This window comes from Cnephaeus nilssonii (genome assembly GCF_951640355.1).
Source record: "Cnephaeus nilssonii genome assembly, chromosome: 4".
Taxonomy (NCBI): Eukaryota; Metazoa; Chordata; class Mammalia; order Chiroptera; family Vespertilionidae; genus Cnephaeus; species Cnephaeus nilssonii.
In genome coordinates, this window is record NC_137075.1 from 71,074,065 (window position 1) to 71,100,830 (window position 26,766).

The 26,766-nt window shown below is 40.6% G+C and overlaps 1 protein-coding gene across 5 annotated transcripts in view; it reads right to left on the reverse strand.

Moving 5' to 3' along the window:
• The window catches only part of DDHD1 (DDHD domain containing 1), a 93,825-nt gene that overhangs the window by 31,202 nt on the left and 35,857 nt on the right, over nt 1-26,766 (reverse strand). For all 5 annotated transcript variants that reach the window (XM_079769048.1, XM_079769047.1, XM_079769045.1 and 2 more), the window contains 4 exons: nt 26,287-26,415; nt 25,015-25,162; nt 15,534-15,640; nt 9,719-9,825 (listed from right to left, as the gene is read on the reverse strand). In XM_079769048.1, the coding sequence (XP_079625174.1) occupies nt 9,719-9,825; nt 15,534-15,640; nt 25,015-25,162; nt 26,287-26,415 (491 nt within the window). The remainder of the gene's footprint in view (nt 1-9,718; nt 9,826-15,533; nt 15,641-25,014; nt 25,163-26,286; nt 26,416-26,766) is intronic.

Sequence of the window (26,766 nt, forward strand, 5' to 3'; positions counted from 1 at the left end):
TTTTAGAAACTTAGTTTTGTTTTAGAAACTAGTTCTCAGAAAGTGTAACCTGAGAAGTACTGATTTATACACAACACTTTTTCTCTAACCATGTTTTTTTTAGTGATTATTTGCACAATTATGAGTTAGAATCCTCCCATGAGCACCTCAGAATCTTGAGTGAAGAGGAACCTTGGAGATGAGCTAATTTAAACTGTGGTGAAGGGAGGAGTCCCTTCAGTAGCATTCCTGATAAGCTGTTCAGCACCCACCCCAATAAGTATCTCTACTCTACAGTGGTCACTTCTATTTAAAAACATTTTTTTTCCTGTTGTATTGAGATATAATTGACATATAACATTATATAAGTTTAAGGCACACAACATGATTTGAGATATGTATATATTGTTAAATGATCAACACAATAAAGTTTAGTTAAAACCCATCACTTCACATTATATGCAATTTTTGTTTACCTTATGATACTTTTATTTTTTAAAGGCAGCTTTAGTTATTACAAAGTCCTTCATTAGTAAACAAGTGTGCTCCTTTCCATATTTTCTTTCTTTCTTTTTTTTTTGATTAATACTCGCCTGAGAATATATTTTCCATTGATAGAGTAGGAGGGCGAGAAGGAGAGAAACACTGATGTGAGAGAGACACATTGATTAGCTGCCTCTCACACTTGCCCCTACTGGGGCCAGGGGATCGAATCTGCAAACCAGGTACATGTCCTTGACCAGGAGTTGAACCCAAGACCTTGGGTGTGCAAGTTTGCAGGTTGATGCTCTAACCCAGGCATCCTCAAACTACGTTCCACGGGCCACATGCGGGTGTTCTTGCTGTTTTTTTTTACTACAAAATAAGATATGTGCAGTATGCATAGGACTTTGTTCATATATTTTTTTAAAACTATAGTCCGGCCCTCCAACGGTCTGAGGGACAGTGAATTGGCCCCGTTTAAAAAGTTTGAGGACCCCCCCTGCTGTAACCATTAAGCCATACCAGCTAGACCTTTCCATATTTTCTATTCTGATACTAATTTCATTTATTTCTAGAGTTAAAAAACATAAGTCTAGCCCTGACTGGTTGCTCAGTGGGTAGAGCATTGGTCCACAGATCAAAGGGTTCAATTCCTAGTCAAGGGCATATACCTCACTTTGCAGGTTCGATCCCTGGTCCTGGTCAAGATGCATGCAGGAGGCAACCAGTTGATGTTTCTTTCTCACTTCCATGTTTTTCTCACTCTCCCTGAAGATCAATAGAAAAAATATCCTCAAGTGAAGATTAAAAAAACCAACCAAACAAAAAAGGTCTATTCGTTTTTTAAAAAAATGGTAGCCCTTGAAATGGAGATACACAATCACAAGATGAAAATCTAAGGACAAAAAATTGTACTGGAAACTATACATAGGGTGGGGCAAAAGTAGGTTTACAGGTGTGAGCACATAGTTTATTCCTACATTATTATTTATTAACTAGAGGCCCTGTGCATGGGGGGGTGTGTCCCTCAGCCCTGCCTGCACCCTCTCCAATCTAGGACCCCTTGAGGGATGTCCGACTGCACGTTTGGGATCGGGCCTAAACGGGCAGTCAGACATCCCTCTCACAATCCAGGACTGCTGACTCCCAACCACTCCCCTGCCTACCTGCCTGATTGGCTTAACCCCTCTGCCTGCCAGCCTGATCACCCCCTAACCACTCCCCTGCCAGCCTGATTGATGCCTAACTGCTCCCCTGCTGGCCTGATTGCCCCTAACTGTCCTCCCCTGCAGGCCTGGTCACCACCAACTGCCCTCCCCTGCAGGCCTGGTCGCCCCCAACTACCCTCCCCTGCTGGCCCGGTCACCCCTAACTTTTCTCCCTTGCCAGCCCGGTCACCCCTAACTGCCCTCCCCTGCTGGCCTGATTGCCTACAACTGCCCTCTCCTGTCGGCCATCTTGTGTCTACATGGGGGTGGCCATCTTTGACTACATGGGGGCGGCCATCTTGTATGTTGGAATGATGGTCAATTTGCATATCACTTTTATTAGATAGGATTACTAGAGGCCCCGTGCACGGATCTGTGCACTGGTGGGGTCCCTCGGCCTGGCCTGTGGGCCTCGGGGAATGTTGGATAGCTGGTTTCAGCCAGATCCCTGCAGGCCCAACCCAGACAGGAGGGAGCCCGATCGCTGCAGGCCTGATCAAGACAGGAGGGAGCCTGATCCTGTGCATTGAGTATCTATTCCCTGGTGGTCAATGTGTATCATAGAGACTGGTCGACCGGTTGTTTGGTTGCTTAGGCTTTTATATATATACTAGAGGCCCAGTGCACCAATTTCGTGCACTGGGTGTGGAGGAGGTAGGGGTACCTCAGCCCAGCCTGTGCCTTCTCACAGTCCGAGACCCCTCGCTCCTTACTGCCTGTCTGCTTGCTGCTCCCTACCGCGTGGCTCGCTGCTCCTTAGTGCTGCTGCGGAGGTTCCTGCCACCTCCGCTGCACTCACCAACCATGAGCCCGGCTTCTGGCTGAGCAGCGTTCCCCCTGTGGGAGTGCACTGACCACCAGGGGGCAGTTCCTACATTGAGCATCTGCCCCCTGGTGGTCAGTTCAACCAGTCATTCCACCATTGGGTCAATTTGCATATTAGGGTTTTATTATATAGGATACTAGTGGCACAATGCACAAAATTCGTGCACAGGGTAGGGGAGAAGTTCCCTCAGCCCAGCCTGCACCCTCTCCAATCGGACATCCCTCTCACAATCTGGGACTGCTGGCTCCTAACTGCTCACCTGCCTGCCTGCCTAATTGCCCCTAACCCCTCTGCCTGCCTGCCTGCCTTAACACCCCTAACTGCCTCTGCCTGCCTGCCTAATCACCCCTAACTGCCCTCCCCTGCCAGCCTGGTTTCCCCCAACTGCCCTCCCCTGCTAGCCTGATCTCGCCTCTAACTGCTCTCCCCTACCGGCCTGATCGCCCCTAACTACCCTCCCTGCCGGTCTGATCTCATCCCCAACTGCCCTCCCCTGCCGACCAATTTGGTTCTGATTGGTCGGTTTCTGTGCCAGTCAGCATCAAAAGCTCCGCCTCCTAGACATCCATTGGCTCCTCACAGTTCACCCAGATTTGGTTCTGATTGTTCGGTTTCTATGCCAGACAGTGTCAAAAGTTCCACCTCCTAGGCAGGCCATTGGCTCCTCACAGTTCACCCAGATTTGGTTCTGATTGATCAGTTTCTATGCCAGTCAGCATCTCTGGGCCTATCTCCGGGCCTGATCAGAGCGACGGGGCTGATCAGCAGCCCCTGTGGAGGCCCAGAGAGAAACAGAGGCGCGGCTGCTGGCGAAGTCCGAGAGAAAGAGAGAGGCCAACGGCTGATCAACAGCTGCCATGGAGGCTGCAGATCAGACCCTGCCTCTCTCTCTTCGAGCGTCTCTCTGGACCTGATCCGCAGCCCCCTTGGCAGTCAGTGCTGGGTTGCCACGCCCACAACGGTGGCAGTCAGTGCTGGGTCTCCACAGCAACCCAGCATTGACTGCAGGACTGACTTTCAGTGTTTGGTCGAGCCATTGGTCGGTAGGTAGTTACGGACCCTGGGTTTTTATATATTAGGATAGATTGTGTTATTTTCCTATGCACAACTGTAAACCTACTTTTGCCTTACCCTGTATATCTTTAATCCTCATGGCAACCATTATCTGGTACATGTTTTATGTCCATTCTATAAGTGAGGAAGCTAAAATAGTGAGAAATGGGATCTACGGTCACATAGCTAGTTAAGTGGCAGGTTTTGAATCTGTATCTATTTGATTCCAAAGGCTGAGAGGAAGGAGAAAAAGGTTTTCATATGCCTACCAATTAACCTAATAAGGTTCATTCAATAGGCTAGGCAGAAATGAATCCTAAAGAAGTGCTGGCTATTATCTATCACAACTTCCTTAAGAAAACATAAGCTGTTGAGGAATAATTTATTCTAAAATACTGCCTAACACCAACCTTGTACTAAATGGACTTTGATTTGCAGAATGAGTTTTTCCTTTTAAAATTAAGAACAATTTTTGACCACTTCTCACTATGTTTTTCTTGTTTCTTTCACTCTTCACACTGCCTTAGCAATGTTTCCCAAACTTCTCTGATGCTATCACCTGGGGAAGTGTTCAAAACACAAATCAAATACACAGGCTCTACCTCAGATCCACTGACTTCCAGTCAATTGCCAGGGAAGGGACCTGGGAAACTTTTAGTCATTTTTTTAACATATTATTTGAAAATAATTTCAAATTCATAAGATGTGGCAAAATAAAAATAGTACAATGCTCATCCATGTACCTTTCACCCAAGATTCATCTATTATTAGCATTTTTAGCCTATTTTATCACTTGTTCTGTTTCTATAACACACACACACACACACACACACGCACACCTTTTTAAAAAAATACATCTGAGGATATATTATAGATGTCATGGTCCTCTACCCCTAAAACTCCAGTGTATATTTCCTAAGACTAGGAATATTGTAGTTATCAACTTCATAAATTTACTTTGATAAAATATTTCATGTAATCAGATATTCACATTTAAATTTTGTCAGTTGATTTAACAAATCCTTTGTAGCATTTTACCCTAACCAGTGAAGAATACAGTGCAGGATGAGGTGTATTTAGCTATCAGGTCTCTTTTGCCTCCTTTAGTCTGGAACATTTTCCACAGCCATTCTTTGTCTTTTATAATAGTGACATTTGGAAAGAATACAATCCCATCCTACTTTTTAATTAGAACATCCTCCTTTTGTGTTTGCCTGGTGTTTCCTCAGGACTGGTATACTGCATAAATGATGTTGTGTCCTGAGTGTCCCTCAGTGACACCCATTAAAGGCGTTCCCTGGTTTCCCCACTTTATACCTTTTCTCATTTTTTAACTCATAAGGCAGTCTGTGAGAATACACATTAAGTCCATGCAAACATCCTATTCTCATTAAAACTTGTCCTTAATTTAGCCTTCATTTATGATTCTTGCCCAGACCACTCTTATTTGATCCTACCATAATAGCTATAAATTGAGGATTTTACAACTCCAGCATTCCCTCCACATTTAACAGTAAGCCTGTGGCATTCTACTGTAAGCAAAGGACCTCCCTTACCCTGTTTGTTTATCAATTTGTAATTGATATTAACTTACAAACTTCTCAATGATTTACAATTCTCTTATTACATTATCTTTATTATAATTCTGTATTAAAAGTACTATTAATTCCTTACAATAAGTAATAATTTATTTTGTGCTCAAGTTGTTCCAGATATGGCCAGTGGGATCTACTTTTATTTTTATTTAATATATTTTTATTGATTTCAGAGAGGAAGGGAGAGGGGAAGAGAAACAGAAACATCAATGATGAGAGATAATCATTGACTGGCTGCCTCCTGCATGCTCCCTATTGGGGATTGAGCCCACAACCTGGGAATGTGTCTTTGACCGAAATCAAATCTGGGGCCGAGCTCTACCCAGTGAGTCAAACCAGCCAGGGCGGGACCTGCTTTTTAAAATTTGACTCCTGACCTTGTGACCTGCCCCATCATTCTTCTGAAGATTTTCCTACTTTTTGTCATAACAAGTTGTTTTTAGCTTTGACCTGTACCTATCCTGTCCCAGCCCTAGAACCAGCCATTTTTTCCAAGTAACTCTAGTTCTTCTTGGTGGGGAGTACTAGGGGCAAAGATCTGAGTACTAGGTGTGCTCATTAGATTGGAATGTTAGCTCCTTGGCCCTTTTAGTGAACAGATGTAGGAAGTACGTGCAGGTATAAACAATATACACTTAAATCTATAATAATAAAAGTGTAATATGCTAATTAGACCAGGCAGCAGAATGACCTTCCAGACATCATTCCAGATGAAGCCATGGCGGCGGGGGCTGAGGCAGAGGTGGTCAGGGGCGATCAGGCAGGCAGGTGAGTGATTAGGGGTGATCAGGCAGGCACAGTGGTTAGGGGCACTCAGGCAGGCAGACAGGCCAGCAGTTAGGAGCCAGCGGTCCCAACTGCAAGAGGGATCCCGATTGCAAGAGGGTACAGGCCAGGCTGAGGGACCTCTTCCCCATGCACAAATTTCATGCACCGGGCCTCTAGTATATAGATAATATCTATACACACCCACATATTTTCAAATCATAAATTCACAATAGCCCAAATTCTCCCAGGGGGTTCTTTTATACCTGCATTTTTAAAAAAATATATATTTTATTGATTTTTTACAGAGAGGAAGAGAGAGGGATAGAGAGTTAGAAACATCGATGAGAGAGAAACATCGATCAGCTGCCTCTTGCACTGAGGATGTGCCCGCAACCAAGGTACATGCCCTTGACCTATTGAGGATGTGCCCGCAACCAAGGTACATGCCCTTGACCTACTGAGGATGTGCCCGCAACCAAGGTACATGCCCTTGACCGGAATTGAACCTGGGACCCTTGAATCCGCAGGCCGACGCTCTATCCACTGAGCCAAACTGGTTTCGGCTTATGCCTGCATTTTTAATGAGCACCCCAAGTGATTCATATATTTTTTTAAAATATATTTTTATTGATTTCAGAGAGGAAGGGAGGGGGAGAGAGAGATAGAAACATCAATGATGGGAGAGGATCATTGATCGGCTGCCTCCTGCACGCCCCCTGGAATCGAGCCGGGGACCCTTCAGTCTGCAGGCCAATGCTCTGTCTACTGAGCCAAACCAGGTAGGGCCCAAGTAATTCATCTTATTAGGAATATTCAGGAAACACTGCTAAAGATTGCTGATGAATCTCAGTCACAAGTTCTGAGTGCTTTTCCATGAAATTCAACTGAATAAAAAACTAATTTAAAACACTGGGTGTTCTCTTTCCATTTCCCTCTTCCTATTAAATATCAGATTCATTTAATTCCATTCTGAGGACAATTATCTTTAAAGATTATAAGACCAAAATAGAAGTGACCACTTTCTTAGTCATCATTAGCCAATGGCCAGAGGTTTGAGCCTGACACTTTTTTCTTTCCAGCTTTGTTGCTATTAATGTCAACTTAAAACACAAAAACAAACCCTTAATATTATTTTGGGGACTCATCTCAGTACGTTTTAGTCTGAACATTCAGGATACCTTCTTAGGAGTATTACCAATGATACGTGTGTGTGTGTGTGTGTGTGTGTGTGTGTGTGTATAGTGTGTGTGTGTATAATACGCTTTCAGCCATTTCTGTTCCTGCCCCCATTGGTTTCACTTGCAATACTATAGTTCAATTTCCTAAGCTTTAGGGCCCAGTAGACACAATAAAGAACTATGAACATATATATTGTTAGTATTATACTTCACCAACTAAGCCGTCCTTGGCTGGCTAGAATTAGGTCCAAAATAGCAGTTCTCCTTATAGCTTCTTTTACTATTTTAATCAGATCAAGGCAGACCTTGCCCAATATTGGTGTATGGCAATAAGGTGATATAGAAAGAGGAATAAAAAAAAATCCTAAGGAGATGGCAGCCAGAAGAGAAGGAAGTTTCTGTGGTAACTAATCAAACGTACTTCTGTAGCTATCTATGTAAAGGATATCCTGGATGAAGTCAGGGAATGACTTCAAATGAACAAAATCAGAAATGGGTTGTCTTGGAGCAGTACAGAGCAGCTCTACTGGTAATTACTCCTTGCATCCCTTTCTCCATCCTTCAAATGAGGATACAATCATATGTACTTCATAGGGTTTTAAGCAGGATTAAAAAAGTTAATGCACGTTAGATAATTAACAAGGTTATGCCTATGAAACATAATTCTTTTCCTCTTACTACTAATAAAGTGAAAATGCACTGGTAGAGATTCTCTCAGCCCTCTAAATAAATTTTCAGCCCTCATCCACTTTAGGGTTACATTTTGTGTTACATAAGTAACATTACCATTTAATTATATGAATCTACTATAGACATGCCAATAAAAGCAAGTCTGTTATATATAAACTAGAGGCCTAGTGCACAGATTTGTGCACCAGTGGGGTCCCTTAGTTTGGCCTGCACCCTCTTGCAATCTTGCAATCTGGGATCCCTTGGGGTATGTCGGACTGCTGGTTTCAGCCCAATTTCCGCAGGCCAGGCCAAGGGACCCCACCGGTGCACAAATCCATGCAGCAGGCCTCTAGTATGGATATAAGATCTTTGGTTAATCTCTTCCCACCTTAGTCTCCCTGCCCCCACCAAACACCAGTTCCTCTGAGATTCATCAGTCTGTTCAATGTTTCCATGCCTATGCATTGAGCATCTGCCCCCTGGTGGTCAGTGCGCATCATAGCTACCAGTTGAATGGTCACTTAAGTTTTTATATATATAACTAGAGGCCTGGTGCACGAAATTCGTGCATGGAGGGGGGTTGTCCCTCAGCCCAGCCTGTACCCTCTCCAATCTGGGATCCCTCTCACAATCCAGGACTGCTGGCTCCCAACTGCTTGCCTGCCTTCCTGATTGCCCCTAACCGCTTCTGCATGCCAACCTGATCACCCCCTAACCACTCTGCTGCCAGCCTGTTTGCCACCAACTTCCCTCCTCTGCCGGCCTGGTTACCCCTAACTGCCCTCTCCTGCAGGGTTGATCACCTCCAACTGCCCTCCCTTGAAGGCCTGGTCCTTCTCAACTGCCCTCCCTTGCAGGCCGGGTGCCTCCCAACTGCCCTCTCCTGCTGGCCATCTTGTGGTGGCCATCTTGTGTCCACATGGGGGCAGGATCTTTGACCACATGGGAGCAGCTATATTGTGTGTTGCAGTGATGATCAATCTGCATAGTACTCTTTTATTAGATAGGATAGAGGCCTGGTACAGGGGTGGGGGCCAGCTGGTTTGCCCTGAAGGGTGTCCCTGATCAGAGTGGGGTTCCATTGGGGCGTGGGGTGGCCTGAGCGAGGGGCCTGTGGTGGTTTGCAGGCGGGCCACGCCCCCTGGCAACCCAAGCGGAGGCCCTGGTGTCTGGAATTTATTTTCTTTCTACAATTGAAACTTTGTAGCCTGGAGCAGAGCCAAGCCTGGGGCTCCCTCCGAGGCCCTCAGCCATTTGTGTTGGGGTTATAATTGAAACTTTGTAGCCTTAAGCGGAGGCCTGGGCCCGGCCAGGGTGTGCAGAAAGCTTTGCTTCCCCTGTTGCTGGGGGCAACCCTGGCCTGCTCTCTCAAGCTCCATTCTGCCGCCATTTCTGTTTGAATTTGTTTACCTTCTATAATTGAAACTTTGTAGCTTGAGTGGAGGCTTAGGCTGGGCAAGGGCAGGCAGAAAGCTTGGCTTCCTCTGTTACCTAGGAAACCTTGATCTCTGTGGCTGTAGCCATCTTGGTTTGGGTTAATTTGCATACTCGCTCTGATTGGATGGTGGGCGTGGCTTGTGAGTGTGTTGGAGGTATGGTCAATTTGCATATTTGTCTATTATTAGATAGGATTTGAAGAAAATTTCTTTATAAAACTCTTTTGTAAGGACAACAATCACAGATATAATTAATTAGATTTATAAAAACTGTATTTTTCAGAGAGCTGTTTTCTAAACAACCTTCTACTTCCAAGATTATTCATTTTATTAAGGGTACTAATATAGAGTTTGAAGATGTTCAAATTTACTATTAATACAGGCTATTTATAGATTAATGGATTCCTGTAATTTCACACTTGTTTGTAAAAAAAAAAAAGCATAAAATATTAAAATTCAGAACATATACCCTATCACTCTAAAAAATACCCAACAGCAATAAGATAATCATTATACTTACTTCATCTCTATAAAGTGGGCTAGTATAATACATTATGTCCATTGCACTGCTGTTCAACATATCCCTTAAACCTCGTACTTTGTCAGGAGTAATGGAATCAACAGTGTCTACAAACAAACAAACAAACAAACTTACAGAAGATATCTGTCTTTGGGGAAAAATAAATTGTGAAAAAAATTACATTCTCTGAAATCACAGCTCTTTAAGTTAACATTTCAATATGCAAGACTAGTTTTGGATCTAATGATCTTTTCCTTCTTGCAAAATATAGCAAGAAAAAAATAGACATTAAGGGGAAGAGAAACAGCATTAAAGGATGAAGGCCATTGTCAAATCTATGAAGCCTGACCATTTTCTGTACTGGAGTTTGCATGATATTCAGGGGTACCCAGAGCAAACCAGGCCATCTCTATTCCTGGAACAGGTGTTAAGGGACACGATCTCACTCTTTCTATACCTCCTTTTCTGTTTTGGACTATGCACAGGGCCTGGCAATACCCATGTAGAATGCCTAGTGGCACTGGTGACAAACCAGCAACAAATTAAAAAGTTTCTTTACACTTTACATTTATCTATTTTTAGTAAAATAAAGATTCTATGAGGAAGAGCTATCAAATTAAAAATATGCACAAAGGCATATCGGCAATGGGCAGCTGCAGTAAACAAGATAAAGTTGGTGTAAGTTACTTCGGAAAAAAACTGTAAATAAACTGTATTGCAAATATGCACAGACTCTGAGTTACAGCTAACTTATGGAAATTCTACCATGGGGAGACTATTCTATTAAATGCTTAATAAGATAATTAGAGATACAGAAAAATTTGCATTTCTTATTGAAATACAAAGAAGTTCTATGCTCCTAATAACACTGTTTTATGTTTCCTGGTGCACATGTGTAAGCTTTTCCTTAGGGTATACATATCTAGGAGTGAAACTGCTGTATCATAAGGCACATACACATTCGACTTTACAAGATAATGTCAAACTGACTCCCCACGTAATTGTACCAATTTACATTCCCAACAACAGTGAATGAGAATCCTCACTGCTACACATCCTCATTGATGCACAGCCTCACCTTAAATTTTTGCTAAACTGATGGGTGTCAATGATATTTTATTGTGGTTTTAATTTGCATTTCTTTTATTACTACACTAATGAGATGCATATTATATGTAGTATATAAAATATTTTAAAATATTAACATATAAAACATATACATATTGTATATAAATAATCTCTTTAAGTGCTCTCTTTTTTATTCTGGATATTAAAACTTTGGTGGCTATATCTGTTGCTCTGTTGCAACCTCTTTTCTCAGTTTATGGTTGATCTTTCATTCTTTATGTCAACTGAGATAATTTTAATCAAGTTTATCCATGTTACTTTGTAGTTGTGTTTCCTGTCTTAGGAGATACAATCCTATATTTTTCTAATACTTTAAAAAGTCCTGGCTTTCACATATATTTGATCCATTTGGAATGTGAGGTAGGGATTGTTTTTACTCCCCTCTCCTCTCAAAGAATAACCAGTTACCAAGCACCATTTATGGAATAGGCCATCCTTTCACCAATGATCTATAACAGTGGTCGGCAAACCGTGGCTCGCCAGCCACATGCGGCTCTTCGGCCCCTTGAGTGTGGCTCTTCCACAAAATACCACGTGCGGGCGCACACGTACAGTGCGATTGAAACTTCGTGGCCCATGCGCAGAAGTCGGTTTTCGGCCTGGGCGTGTCTAATTTGAAGTGGCGTTAGAATACTCAAGGGGCCAAAGAGCTGCATGTGGCTCGAGAGCCACCGTTGCCAACCACTGATCTATAATATCAGCTCAGTCATATATCAGGTTTGTTTTCTAACTAAGTGCAGGTCTGTTTTTAGGAGTCTCTAGGCTAGTGCACTGGCCTATCCTTGTGCCAACATGACTCCCCTCATCCCCTCTTGTTCTGTATCTTGGTTATTTTGGAACCTTTGTTCTTTTATAATAATTTTAGAATCAGCTTGTAAAGTTTCAGGAAAAACTCTATTAGGATGCTGATTAGAAGTGAATGAAATCTATAAATCAATTTAGAAAAATTAACAACTCTAAGATATTGAGTCATGTAATCTAAGAAAATTATCTTTATATTTATTTAACTTGTATTTAATATCTTTTAACAGTTTTTTTCATTTTTAATATAAATGTACATATTTTATTAGATTTATTTCTAGGAACTTAAAAATGATGTTTGCTATAGGAAAATATCTTTTATCATTATTTAAAAATTTACAAACAGTAAAAACAACTCTTGGGTTTTTGGTGGTTGTTATTGTTAATCCTAACCCGAGGAGATTTTTCCATTGACTCCTTTTTTAGAGAGAGTGGACGGGAGGGGGGAGAAATAGAGAAAGAAAAACATTGATGTGAGAGAGACACATTGATTGGTTGCCTCCCCCACGGATCAAGCCTGCAATAGAGGTACATGCCCTTGCCTGGAATTGAACCTGGGACCTTTCAGCCTGCAGGCCAATGCTCTATCCATTGAATCAAACTGGCTATGGCAAATAACTCTTAATTTTAATGCACATATGGTTTTACATAACTATCACCATGATTAGGATACAGACTGTTTCATCACCTTAAAAAACTCCCACATGCTGCCCTTTTTAATTCAAACCCTAGCCTTCCCGTAAACCCCGGCATCCACTGATATGTTCTCTGTCCTTATAGTTTTGCCTTTTCCAGTATGCCACATAAATGCAGCATAAGTATGTAAACTTTGAGACTGGCTTCTGTGAGACTGTGTATAACAACAAACATATATTTATAGTTTTTGTCCCTGGTTTCTAGCTCAAGATTCCTAAAACCCTTGTAATTTCCTGAGTAATAGGGGTGACTGGTTTGTCTTTTATTATTCATAATAATAATAAGCCTCTTTCAACTATACTTAAGCTTATGCTAATGAGGTGAATCTTGGAAGATGGGGCTGGTTGCCAGAGGAACCAATCATGTAAGTAGAGGGTTGAAGTTTCTGTCCATTGAGTTAATCATCAACAGTCAATTAGTTAAATCAATTATGTCTACATAATGGAACCTCCATAAAACCCCTAAACAACAGGGATTGGAGAACTTCCAGATAGGTGAACATATATATATCTATACACACACACATATTTGTTTTTTGTTAATCCTTACCTGAGGATTATTTCCCATTGATTTTTAGAGAGAGTGAAGAGGGGGAGAGAGAGAGAGAAACATTGATGTGAGAGAAACACATTGACTGGTTGCCTCCTACACTTGCCCCTACCAGGGGTGGGAATGGAGCCTGCAACTGATGTACGTGCCCTTGACCAGAATCAAGCCAAGACCCTTCAGTCTGCAGGCCAATGCTCTATCCACTGAACCAAACCGGCTAGGGCCATCTATATACTTTGTAATATCCTTTAGACCAGTAAATGTAAGTAAATGTTTCCTGAATTTTTTTTTTTCTGAATTTTTTTTAAGTAGATCTAGTAAATTAAACCTCAGGATGGGGTCATAGGACCTCCCTCCCAACCCCCCAATTTATAGCAGGCATCAATCTGGGACTTGTGATTGGCATCTGAAGTGAGGGGAGTCTTGTGGTACTGTGCCTTTAATCTGTCTGTGCTATATCTGGGTAGTATAATAAATGAGTTAAATTGTTGGACACCCAGTTGATGTGCACTAAGAATTAGGCAATTGGTAGATAATCACTCCCCCCACACACCTTTATTTGGTGTCGGAAATATTGAGAATAGCGAGTGGTGTTTGTCCTTTAGCTTCTTTCACTCAGAATAATGCCACCTTCAAGATCCTATCTTAATAATTTAAATCTAACAAAAAAATTACAAACTTTTTTTTTATGCTTTAAAAGGTGAATTTTATGGTATGAGAATTACACCTCAACAAAGCTGTTATTAGGAAAACACAGATTTGCCATTAAATTCCCCAAGAGGCAAGTTGGCTGCTGCTTTTATTGCAGTTCCACAGATAAATCAAATAAGGGTTGTTGGCAATGTGGTGTGATGAAAATACTGTGGACATTGGAGTCCAGCACTCAGATTTATATCCAGATCCTCAGCACCATGTGACCTTAGCCAAGTTACTGTTCTTTAAAAAAAAAATAAATAAATAAAAAAATATATATATATTATTAAGGTATTATATGTGTACATATCTTACCATTGCCCCCCCAACTCCCATACATGCCCTCACCCCCCAATAAAAAATTACTAACTTTTGAGGGTTTTATTAAACATGAATTCATCTATGAATTCCTGACTAGCCCAAGAAACTTATCTAAATGAGTGGGAAAAGCCCAAAAGATAGTATTTTTACATATGAGCTATTGCTGATATGAAGTCTTCTTTGATCACTAGCATTTTTGTTTTATAGTTATTGCAACTTTTGATGCCATTTTGGTCTATTAGCTATAACTGACATTCTTGCCTATGAGACAGAATCTGACTTGAAAATCATCCAGGGAGGCAGTTTAGCAATGTGAATGAATCAGGGCTCTGGCATCAAACAAAGCTAGACTCTGCTTACTATTCTTAGGTAAATTCACCTTTTACTGAGTTTCAGTTTCCTTAACAGTAAAATAGACAAAATAATGTAGTTATTTCATATATTTGTGAGAAAATTGAGATACTCCATGAAAAATGAATTGCAAAGTGCCAGGCACACAGTAAAGGCTGCACAAATGGCAGGTGCTATTGTATCTAGTATAATTCTCTCATTTCCAGGTTATGTAAATAACCTAAACATTCTATTTTAATGGTTTTCATACTGAAAGGATACATTTTGTTTAAAATATGTATTTTGGCTAACAATTCTCCAAGAAGGAAATAAACATGATTTACTTAAATATTACCAGCCCAGGGAATGTAAGAAAAACAACAAAACAAAAAACCTGATATTTTACCTTCCAAATATAGGGAAGGAAAATTATTAGGAAGAGAATGTAAGCTCATAAAGAATTGTACCCTAGCTGATTTGGCTCAGTGGATAGTGTCGGCCCCGTGGACTGAAGGGTCCTGGGTTCGATTCAGATCAAGGGCACATGCCCAGGTGGCGGGTTCGATCCCCAGTAGGGGCTGTGCAGCTGATCAATGATTCTCTCTCATTGATGTTTCTATTTCTCTTTTCCTCTCTGAAATCAATAAAAAAAAAAAAAAAGAATTGTGACAATATGTTTTAAGAGTATTGACAAGTTAGGTGGCTCCACTGTGTAATGGATAGTGCACTGGACTTCTAAAAATAGACAAGTAACTTTTTTGTCAAAAACTATAGAAAACATTTTGTTCTATCCACATACCATTCACCCCCGCCCTTCTCCCCCGTTCCCAGTCCATAGAGGGCATGCATGGAAACGGCTACATGTGAAATCTATATGGTGCTCCTAAGTCGGTATATAACTATTTTTAAAATCAATGGGTTTTATTTTCTTAAGTGATCTAGAACAAAGAATGAATATACCTCAAGACAACTAAATAAAGACCCTTTGTTCCCAATGAGCATCACCCTGTTGCCATTGGCTAAATCATTTGTTAATCCTCACCTGAGGATATTTTTCCATTGATTTTTTAGAAAGAGTGGAAGGAAGGGGGAGAGACAGAGAGAAACATTGATGTGAAAGACACACTGATTGGCTGCCTCCTATACGTGCCTGACTCTGGCCTGGGATGGACCTACAAGCCAGATAAATGCCCTTGACCAGGAATCGAACCCTTGACCCTTTGGTGTGTGGGCCAGTGCTCTATCACTGAGCCATACTGGACAGGGCCAAATCATTTAAGTTTTAAACATAATGTACCTCCATCAAGAGTAAGTTTTGACCGCCACTCAACAGGCAGAAATTCAACATGTGTTGCATGGTTGGAAAAATGTCTTTCTTCTATTTTTCTAGCAGCCTCTCTCATCCTAAAAAACAACAACAAAAAAACAAAACAAAACTTTATCAGAGTAACTTCACAAATGTAATTATACGGTATAAAATGTTTTTAATTATAACACTTAAACTTGCTTATAACCACAACCAATTATGTTTTAATTACCACTATACTATACAATAGTTCATTTCAAAGCATATTCTGTCCATGCCAAATGTTCCTTCATATTTGGTCCTGTCCAAAATGTCCATGCTTAAGACAATGTAGCTGGGCTTAAACAGCCCATAGCACTTATTTATGCTTTTGGTTTACAGGATTAATACATAAAAGATATATCATGTTTTATTAATTCAACTAGAGGCCCGGTGCACAATTTTGTGCACCAGTGGGGTCCCTTGGCCTGTCCTGCAGGATTGGGACAAAACCAGCTCTCCAACATTGCCTGTGGGATCCTGGATTGCAAGAGGGCACAGTCCAGGCAAGGGACCCCACTGGTGCATGATCAGGGCCAGGGAGGGATATGGGAGGTTGGCCAGCCGTGGAGGGACCCCAGGAGGGCCCGTCCGGCCCGTCTCGCTCAGTCCTGATCAGCCGGACCCCAGTAGCAAGCTCACCTACCGGTCAGAGCATCTTCTCCCTGGTGGTCAGTACACGTCTAGCAAGGGGTTGAGCGGTCTTAGCATATCATTAACATATTACACTTTGTTGTTTTTGTAAAATTACTTTATTAAGGTATCACATATTTGTCATCAACCGCCCCCCCATAACATATTACACTTTGATTGGTTGAACGGCCAACCAGACGACCGGACACTTAGTATATTAGGCTTTTATTATATAGGATAATTGCGTGTGACTGTATGCCAACAATACCTCTCCTTGCCTAGGTAGCCTAGATGGGTCGGCATGGACCAAAAGTCTCCATGGGCGTTTTGGACAGGTGCAAATATCAAAAACCTTTGGTTGTGGACCAAATGTCTGCTAATCTTGTGGAAGGCACCATCACAATCAAGATACAGAATAAATCTATCGCCCCCTTTCCCCAGATGCTGGTAAGTGCTTGGTCCTTTGGAAGCACTAAGGCCGAGTTGGGGTGAGGCCCTCCCTTCATCTGGGGATCAGCACTGCTCCTGGCTGTGCTCACCCAGCACTTGCTGGCTCCATGGCCTGGTCTCAGAGCTCGCCTGCATATGAAGTGCCAATGATGAAGGATAAGATCAATGCCCTTCATTAAAACAGCTGGTGTAAATGTTGAACCTTTCTGGCCAGGCTTATTTGCAAAGGCTCTGACTAATGTCAACACTGGGAGCCTCCTTTGCAGCAAGGGCTGGTGGACCTGCCCCAGCAGTAGTGCTGCACCAGAAGGAGGTCCTGCCCCCTCCACCATTGTTGCCCCACTGAAGAAGAAAGTGGAAGCAAAGAAAGAAGAATCTGAGGAGTCTGACATGGGCTTTGGTCTTTTTGACTAAACAAACGTCTTTTATAACATATTTAATAAAAAGCTGAACTCTGGGGGGGGGGGGGGGGGGGGGGGAGAAAGAATAATTCTATCCCCTCAAACTCCTTTAGAGTAGCACTTTTCCTCCATAATACTTTGTAAATCCCAGCTATCACATTATTTCACCTGTAGATTAGTATTTGTTTCTAAAATATAAGGAAAACATAACCCATTCAGTACTATTGTATCAAATAAACTATTTAGGCAAATATATAGTTCAGTGGTCCCCTTTTCTCAAATTATAAACGTTAACATTTATAATAACCCTGAAAATATTTTTTTACACTTGGTTAAACTGAGCTCCAAATACAATCCATGCATTATAATTGGCAGATGGCTTTTAATCTGTAGGTTCCTCTCTCTCTTTTGCTTTGTAATTTTTTTAATATCCTGTAGTTTCTCAGAGTCTGATTTTTAATGACTGCATCTCCATGGTGTTACTTGTTCTTTGTTCCCTATTTCCTGTAATTTGGTAGTGAGATATAAGGGTTTGCTCTGATTCAAATTCTACTGTTTTGGCAAGACTACTATTCCACAGGTACATACATCTGGTTTTCTCTCTTTTTGGTGATGCTGGCTGATGTCCACTGATTAGATTCATTAGTTTATTATGGTTGGAAAAAGGTGCTTGGGTACTTTTAAATGCTATAACTCCTTATACTTCTAAAAATAAAATTCCTCACATCAGATATTTATCTATATTGTGGTATACCCAAATAGTTTCACAAAAAAGGCAAGATAAATGGTTAATTTTTCCCTTTTATTAACAATTTTCAAAATACTGGTTTGTTAGGTTTTATATATACAGGATGTCCCAAAAAATATATATATATACACTTTAACAGCTGATAGCTCAATTTTGAAAATGAAATGCATTTTAATAAAAACATTGCCTTTATAATTATGGGCAATTTGTATAATTATTTGGACAAACGTTTATTCAAATCCTTTACCCATTTAAAAAATTGGGCCGTTCCTTTTACTGTTGAATTAAGAGTTCTTCAAATATCCTAGATGCTAGACCCTTATCAGATATATAATTTGCAAATATTTCTCCCATTTTGTGGGTTGTCTTCACTGTTTCAATAGTGTTTGTTGAAGAACAAGTTTTAAATTTTGACAAATCCAATTTATGTATTTTTTTCTTTTATGGCTTCTAGTTTTGATGTCATGTACCATTTGTTAAAAGGCCATTCCTTCCTCATTGAATCATTTTAGCACTCTTATAAAAAAATCAATGGAATTCTCAATTCTACTCCATTGTTCTATCTTTTTATCAGCCAGAACCACAATGTCTTGATACTATAGCTTTGTAGCAAGTTACAAAATTGGGAAGTGTGAGTTCTCCCTTTGTTCTTTTTCAAGATAGTGTGGGCTGTTCTGGGTCCCTTGCCTTTCTATGTGAATTTCAGGATCAGCTTGTCAATTTGTGCAAAAAAGACTAGTGGGATTTTGACGACTTTGTAGGTCAATTTGGGAAGTACTACCATCTTAACACTAAATGTTCTAAGGTACAATCATGGGTTGCCATTTTCATTTATTTAGGTTTTCTCTAATTTCTTTCAATGACATATTATAGTTTTCAGTGTGCAAATCTTCCACTTCTTTTGTTATACATATCCTTAAGTATTTTATTCTTTTTGATGCTAATTGTAAGTGGAAATACTTTCTTAATTTAATTTTCAGGTTGTTCAATGCTAGTGTATAAATACAATTGATTTTTGTACATTGATCTTGTATCCTGTAATTTTGCTGACTTCATTTATTAGCCTTTATAGTTGTACCAGAGGCCCGGTGCACAAAGTTCGTGCATGGGGGCGGGGGGTATCCCTCAGCCCAACCTGCACCCTCTCCAATCTGGGACCCCCCACCCTACTGGGATTGGGCCTAAATGGGCAGTCGGACATCCCTCTCACAATCCAGGACTGCTGGCTCCCAACTGCTTGCCTGCCTGCCTTCCTGATTGCCCCTAACCGCTTCTGCCTGCCAGCCTGATCATCCCCTAACCACTCCCATGCCAGTCTGATTGATGTCTAACTGCTCCCCTGCAAGCCTGTTTGCCCCCAACTTCCCTCCTCTGCCGGCCTGGTCACCCCTAACTGCCCTCCCCTGCAGGGTTGATCGCCTCCAACTGCCCTCCCTTGCAGGCCTGGTCCCTGTCAACTGCCCTCCCTTGCATGCCTGGTGCCTCCCAACTGCCCTCCCCTGCTGGCCATCTTGTGTCCACATGGGGGCAGGATCTTTGACCACATGGGGGCAGCCATCTTGTGTGTTGGAATGATGGTCAAACTGCATATTACTCTTTTATTAGATAGGATAGAGGCCTGGTGCACAGGTGGGGGCCAGCTGGTTTGCCCTGACAGGTGTCCCAGATCAGGGTGGGGGTTCCCTTGAGGGTGTGGGGCGGCCTGAGTGAGGGGCCTGTGGTGGTTTGCAGGCCACCCACGCCCCCTGGCGACCCAAGAGGAGGCCCTGGTATCTGGAATTTATTTACCTTCTACAATTGAAACTTTGTAGCCTCGAGTGGAGCCAAGCTTCCTGCTCACTCCGTGGCGGCAGTCATTTCTGTTGGGGTTTATTTACCTTCTGTAATTGAAACTTTGTAGCCTGGAGTGGAGGCCTGGGTTTGCCAGGGTGTGCGGAAAGCTTTGCTTCTTCCATTGCCAGGGGCAACCCTAGCCTCCCGCTCTTTCCAGCTCCATGGCTGCCGCCATTTCTGTTTGGATTTGTTTACCTTCTATAATTGAAACTTTGTAGTCTTGAGTGGAGGCTTAGGCCGGCAAGGGCAGGCGGAAAGCTTGGCTTCCTCCATTGCCGGGGAAACCCAAGCCTATCTCCTGCTCTCTGTTGCTGTAGCCATCTTGGTTGGGTTTATTTGCATACTCGCTCTGATTGGCTGGTGGGCGAGGCTTGTGGGTGTAGCAGTGATGGTTAATTTGCATATTACTATTTTATTAGGTAGGATGTGTGAATTCCTTAAGATTTCCTATATATAAGATAATTTCATCTGTAAACAGTTTTATTTCTTCCTTTCTAACCTGGATATCTTTTATATTGTTTTTTTGCCTAATTGCCCAGGTTTAAATCTATAGTACAAGGTTGAATGAAAGTGATAGGAGGAAATACCTTTGTTTTGTTCTTGATCTTGGGAGAAAGCTTTCAGTCTTTTGCTGTTAAAGTATAATGTTAGTTGTGGGCTTATAGATGCTCTTTATCAGATCAAGGAAATTTCCTTTTACTTCTAGTTAAGCCACATGTGTCTATTTTTCCTTTTGCTCTGTTAATGTGGTGTAGTACTCTTGTTTTGATTCTTTTAAATGTTGAACCAATCTTGCATTTCTGGGATAAATTCCACTTGGCCATCTATAATAATAAAAGCGTAATATGCAAATTGACCCAACTACCGAACTGCAGAACAACTGTTTGGACGACCTTCCGGACAACCATACTATGACACACACTGGCACCAGGCCAGGCAAGGTGGGCATGATGTGATTATTCCGGGGGCCCCACCATTGCCCCATGATCACCCTGCAGAGGGAGGCCCATGCTGCTGGCCAGTGGGGTGATTGATGGTGGGGGGGGGGGCTTAGTGATTACCCCAAAGAGGAGGCCCAGGCCACTCTCTGCACAGCAATCGGTCGTGGAACCCCAGTCAAGTGGGCAGGGCCTCCCTCTGCTGGGTGATCAATCATGGAGCCCCGCGATGGATCGCCCCAAAGAGGGAGGCCCAGTCCACTGACCAGTGAAGCTATGGTGGGTGTGCAGGGCCAACCAGCGATCACCCCGCAGAGGGAGGCCCAGGCCAGCCAAGTGATCACACCTGCTTGTCGCCCGCAGAGGGAGGTGAACGGTGGCGGGGGGTAGTGCCACACAGATGGCAAGCAGTGGCAGCGGTAAGGGCGGGGCCAGTTGCCAGCCACCAGCCAGGGGAAGGAAAGCCCAGATAGGCCCTGATTGCTGGCCAGGCCTAGGGACCCTAACCAAGAGGTCCGATTGTGAGAGGGCGCAGGCCAGGCTGAGGGACTCCCCCTCCACCCATGTACAAATTTCATGCACTGGGCCTCTAGTAGTGTATAATCCTCTTTACATGTTGCTGGTATTTGGTTAAAATTTTTTGTGTTCATAAGTGATATTTATTTTTATTCATAGGGATTATTGGTCTATAGTGTTCCCCCCTCCTTGTGATGTCTTTATCTGGTTTTGGTATTAGGATAATACTGGCTTCATAGAATGAGCTGGGAAGTCTTCTGTCTTCTATTTTTTGGAGAGTTTGTGAAGAATTGTTGCTAAGTCTTTTTTTAATGTTTGTAGAATTCACAGTAAAGTCATCTGGTCTTGAGCTTTTTTGTGTTTTGGAAGAAATTTTTTTATTATGAATTCAAATGTTTTACTTGTTAAAGGTCAATTTAGATTTTCTATTTCTTGTTACTTACTACCATATCAGTTTGTCAGCTTGCATCTTTCTAGAAATTTGTCCACTTCATCTAGGTTATCTAATTTGTTGACATAGAATTGTGCATAGCATTCCCTTATAATCCTTTTGAATTCTGTAAAGTCTCCTCTTTCATTCCTGATTTTAGTAATTTGAATTTTCTTTTTATTCTTGTATAATCTAGCTAGAGGTTTCTCACTTTTGTGAATATTTTCAAAGAACCATAAAAATATAGATATTTTCTTCATTGTGCTTTATAAATGCATAGTTTATCATCATATATTAAATAGTTGTAGTTTATCAACCAGTCTCTTACTGCTGAACATTTGCACTGAATAGCCTTGTGCATATATCTTTTTGTATATTTTTTTAAATCCTCACCCAAGGATATTTTTCCATTGATTATTAGAGAGTGGAAAGAAAGAAGGAAGGGAGAGAGAGGAAGGGATAGTAGGAGGGAGAGAGAGAGAAACATCGATGTGAGAGACATCAACTGGTTGCCTCCCACATGGGCCCCAACCTGGGGCAGGAATTGAGCCTGAAATTGAGGTAGATGACTTTGACTGGGAATTGAACCTGCGACTCTTTGGTCCATGGGTTGATGCTCTAACCACTGAGCAAAACCGGCCAGAGTTCTTTTGTATTTTTGCTGATAATATCTTTGACTTAGAAGTAGGTTTTCTGGGTTACTTTCAACAATAAAGATAAATTTAAAAAAAAAGAAAAAGATGTAAGTTTGCTGGGTCAAAGGACAAATGCATTTACACTAATAAAAGAGCAAGATGCAAATTGACTGTACCTTCGCGACGCCTACCAACCAATCAGGAGTATGCAAATTAACCCAACAAAGATGGTGGGTTAATTTGCATACACAGGTGCCCAGCGGCCAGGGGCAGGGCGGGACACTTGTGTCATTGAAACCCTAGCAGCTCCGGGCCTCTGGGCAGCGTGGGAAGGTGGAAAGGCAGTTCCGGGCTGGAGCAAAGGCAGAAAGGCGGCTCCAGGCCAGAGCAAAGTGGTGACGGCAGCGAGGGGAAGGAAGGCCCATTCTTGCACGAATCTTTGTGCATCGGGCCTCTAGTATACCTATAATTTTGAAAGATATTGCCATATACACTCTTCTCCATTGTTTTTCACTAGAAGTATGTGAATGCCTATTACCCACAGCCTGGCCAAAAGAGTATACTGTTAAATTTTGGGTTTTTGCTAATCTAATAGTCAAGAAATGACATCTTATGTAATTTTAATATACATTTTATGAGCATGGTTGAGCATTTCCTTTTCTGGGAACTGGCTGATCACATCTTTAGCTCATTTTTCTGTAAGGTGGTTAGACATTATTTCTTTTATTTTTAGAAGTTCTAGATATTAACTGTTCATCTGTGATATAAGTTGCAGATGTTTTCTCTCAGTTTGTCTATGTTTTACCATATGGCTTCTTTGGGATGATTTAATATTTATCAATATTTTTCCTTATTGCTTCTGGATCAAGTCATAGTTAAGACAGTTTTTCTCTATTCCTAAGGTGCAGAAGAATTCCAACTCCCCTCAACCCTATCTTTTAAATTCACAATACTTGTATGGTTTCATTTCTTACGTTTAAATGTGATCTAATGCAAATTTATCTTAGTGTGAAAAATGAACCCAATTTTATTTTTATCCATATTGTTATCTAGCTATCCCAATACTATTTGTTAAAAAGTATTTCTTCATTTTTAATATATTTTAAAAGGCATTATTTACAACATAATATAGTTGGCCCTGGAACAACACCAGTTTGAACTGCTCAATTGTACTTATATGCAGATTTTTTTCAATTGACCTACACCAGTGATGGCGAACCTATGACACGTGTGTCGGCACTGACACGCATAGCCATTTCTGATGACACTCGGCCGCTGAGGCGGCTGCATGCCGAGGATGAAACATTTGCTGCTCCTGAGGATGAAACATTTGCGAAATAATGTTTTTTCCTCAAAGTGACACACTACCCGAGTTATGCTCAGTTTTTTGGCGAAGTTTGACACACCAAGCTCAAAAGGTTGCCCATCACTGACCTACACAGTTCAAAGCCATGTTGTTCAAGGATCAACCAGTGGTTGGGACTCTTTCTTTCTTTCTTTCTTTCTTTCTTTCTTTCTTTCTTTCTTTCTTTCTTTCTTTCTTTCTTTCTATATATATATATATATATATATATATATATATATATATATATTAAAATATTTTATTGATTTTTTACAGAGAGGAAGAGAGAGGGATAGAGAGTTAGAAACATCGATGAGAGAGAAACATCGACCAGCTGCCTCTTACACACCCCCTATTGGGGATGTGCCCACAACCAAGGTACATGCCCTTGACCGGAATCGAACCCGAACCTTTGAGTCCGCAGGCCGACGCTCTATCCACTGAGCCAAACCGGTTTCGGCGGTTGGGACTCTTTCTACATGGAGGGCCAACTGAAGTTATACACAGATATTCAATAGCAAAGGACATCAGAGCACCTAACCCTTGTGCTGTGCAAGGGTCAAGGGTCAACTGTAATATTTTATTGATTGTATATCCCCGAAGTTGCCATTTTAAAAGATCTAAATACATTCTGGGTTACCAAAAAACAATTTCTTTCTCATCCTCTCAAATGTTCAGTTTTAACAAATATGAGTATATAAAAGAAAAAATATTTTAAGATTTCTATTATTCTACTCACATATTCATTTTTGACCCCCCTCCACCTGGCTCCTGCCCCTTCCCAAGCCTTTACTGTACTGTTGTTTGTGTCTATGGGTTATGCATATATATATATATATATATATATATATATATATATATATATACACACACACACACACACACACACACACACACACACATATACAAGTTCTTTGATGGCTGTACAGTTTTTATATTTTTCATTGTGAAGTAATTATTAGGAAGTGGTAAGTTTGTTATCTGAATTTACAAAAACAAAATAGTTCATTTAGACTAGTGGTTCTCAACCATGGACAATTTTTCCCTCCAGAGGACACTTGGCAATGTCAAGAAACATTTTTGGTTGTTACAAGTAGGGGTTCTAATTGCAACTAGTGGGTAGAGGTCAGGAATATTGCTAAAATATCTTACAACTGATAGGTCAGCCATCCACATTAAAGAATTATCTGGTCAAAAACATCAATAGTGATGAGTTTGAGGAACCCTGATTATGAGTTAAAAACTCAAAAACAATACATTTGTTTAAAATGCTATCCTTTTCTACAGTAAACTTACACAATTCTACACTCCAAGCATCACTACTAATAGTTCTCAATGGTCACATAAGTAGGTACTGATTAGGCAAGCAGCCATGTCTACTGAATTACTTGGTTATAATTATCTGGAGTGGCTTTTTTAAAAAAAGGAAGAAAATATGAAAGAAGATAGTGAGGAACAAAGTTTAGATTCTAAACTAGATGGAGAATGTATTCATCAAAGAACTCACATGGCTGTGTTTTTGATAATTCTTCCTTGGTCCATCTTCTGCCCGATGCCATGCACAACAAATACAATGTGGGTTGTCTGAGATGGTTTGTCTTCTAATGAGGCTTCTTCTACATAACCTCTATGAAGTCTGGTCCCACTACTTGATGCTGTAAAAAATTTATGACTCAAAATTTATTGTTTATTCCAAAAATAGCATTCTCATAATATATTGAAAGAAATAATGAAAAAAATAAAGTATTACAAAAAAATTTCACTGGGTTATGAAGGGATAAAATTTGTAAGATGATGTATATTGATTGGCTTTGATATGAAGTGTTAAACTGGACAGGACACCAAAGCCAGAAACCATAAGGAAAGATAAAACAAAGTAAGGAAGGAAAAAAGGAAGGAAAGAAGACAGACTTGAACACATAAAAATTTTAAATTTCTCTATAAAAAAATACCAAGAAGCAAAAATAAAAGATGAAAAACTGGGAAAATTTATATAAAATATGATACATGGTAAGTTAATTGCCTAAATATAAAAAGAGAGCTTACTTATAAAAAAATGAAAAAGATTCAAACAGCAAAACAGGAAAAAGATATAAGGTAATTCACAAAACAAATACAACCAACTAATGAACATATAAAACAATATTCAAGAACACCTGCTATCAAAGAAATTAAAATAAAAAATTGGATAATAAAATAAATTATATCAGACTTGAAAAAAAAATTTTTTTTTAAATTTATTTTTTGATAATGTTCTCATATCTTCCCTGGTACCATTCCCTCTTTTCCTTCTTTTTTGTCAAAGGTCTTTAAAGAGTTGTCTATTACCCTGCCTCCATTTCTTTACCTTGTACTTAAGCTTCAACCCATGCCACTCTGGCTTCTGCCCCATCAATCCATCTAAATCACCAATGACCTTCATTTCATTAAGTCCAATGAAAAATTTTTAGTCTTCATCTTCCTTAATGCTATGGTTCCATATCGAAGTTTTATTTTCACACTATTACCTCGGATTTGACTGCTTTTATGCTTTTATAAGTATAAAAGAATTTTTTATTAATTTTGTCAAATCATTCTAAATATATAATTATTCATTGATGAATACATGTCAAGTTAATCACCTTAATAAATGTTTCATTTAACAGGTCAGTAACTGTCATTAACTATAACACATACTTAAAATATACTAAAAATATAATTTGAATAGTCTATTCTAAATATAAGAGAAATACTCAGATTCCCCAAATTTTAACAAATTATAGCAATATTTAACAATTACCTTTAGAAAATCCCAGTTTTTGGGTAACTGTTCTTGCAATTTTAGATGTTGTTGCATCACTATAAATATATACTTCATCCATATTGTGCCAGTCCACGTGATTTCGACTCAACTTGAAACTATGAACAGCTATTGCAAAAAGGAAAAACTGATTGAAGGTCTCCAAGATAAATTCCATTTGTGTGAAAAATTATAATACACAGATTTTTGAATCTATGTATGAACTTAGTTCAATAAAAAAAACCTATTTCATTGAAACACATATTAATGTAAAGCAAGTAATGGATAGAGACTTTATTTTGTAAATGATTAGCCATGCAATAGGGAATGACAACTTATTATAACAACATGGAATAGTGGCTTAACTACCATAAATTTTAACCTCTAACACAGGCGTCCTCAAACTAGGGCCCGCGGGCCACATGCAGGTGTTTTTGCCGTTTTGTTTTTTTACTTCAAAATAAGATATGTGCAGTGTGC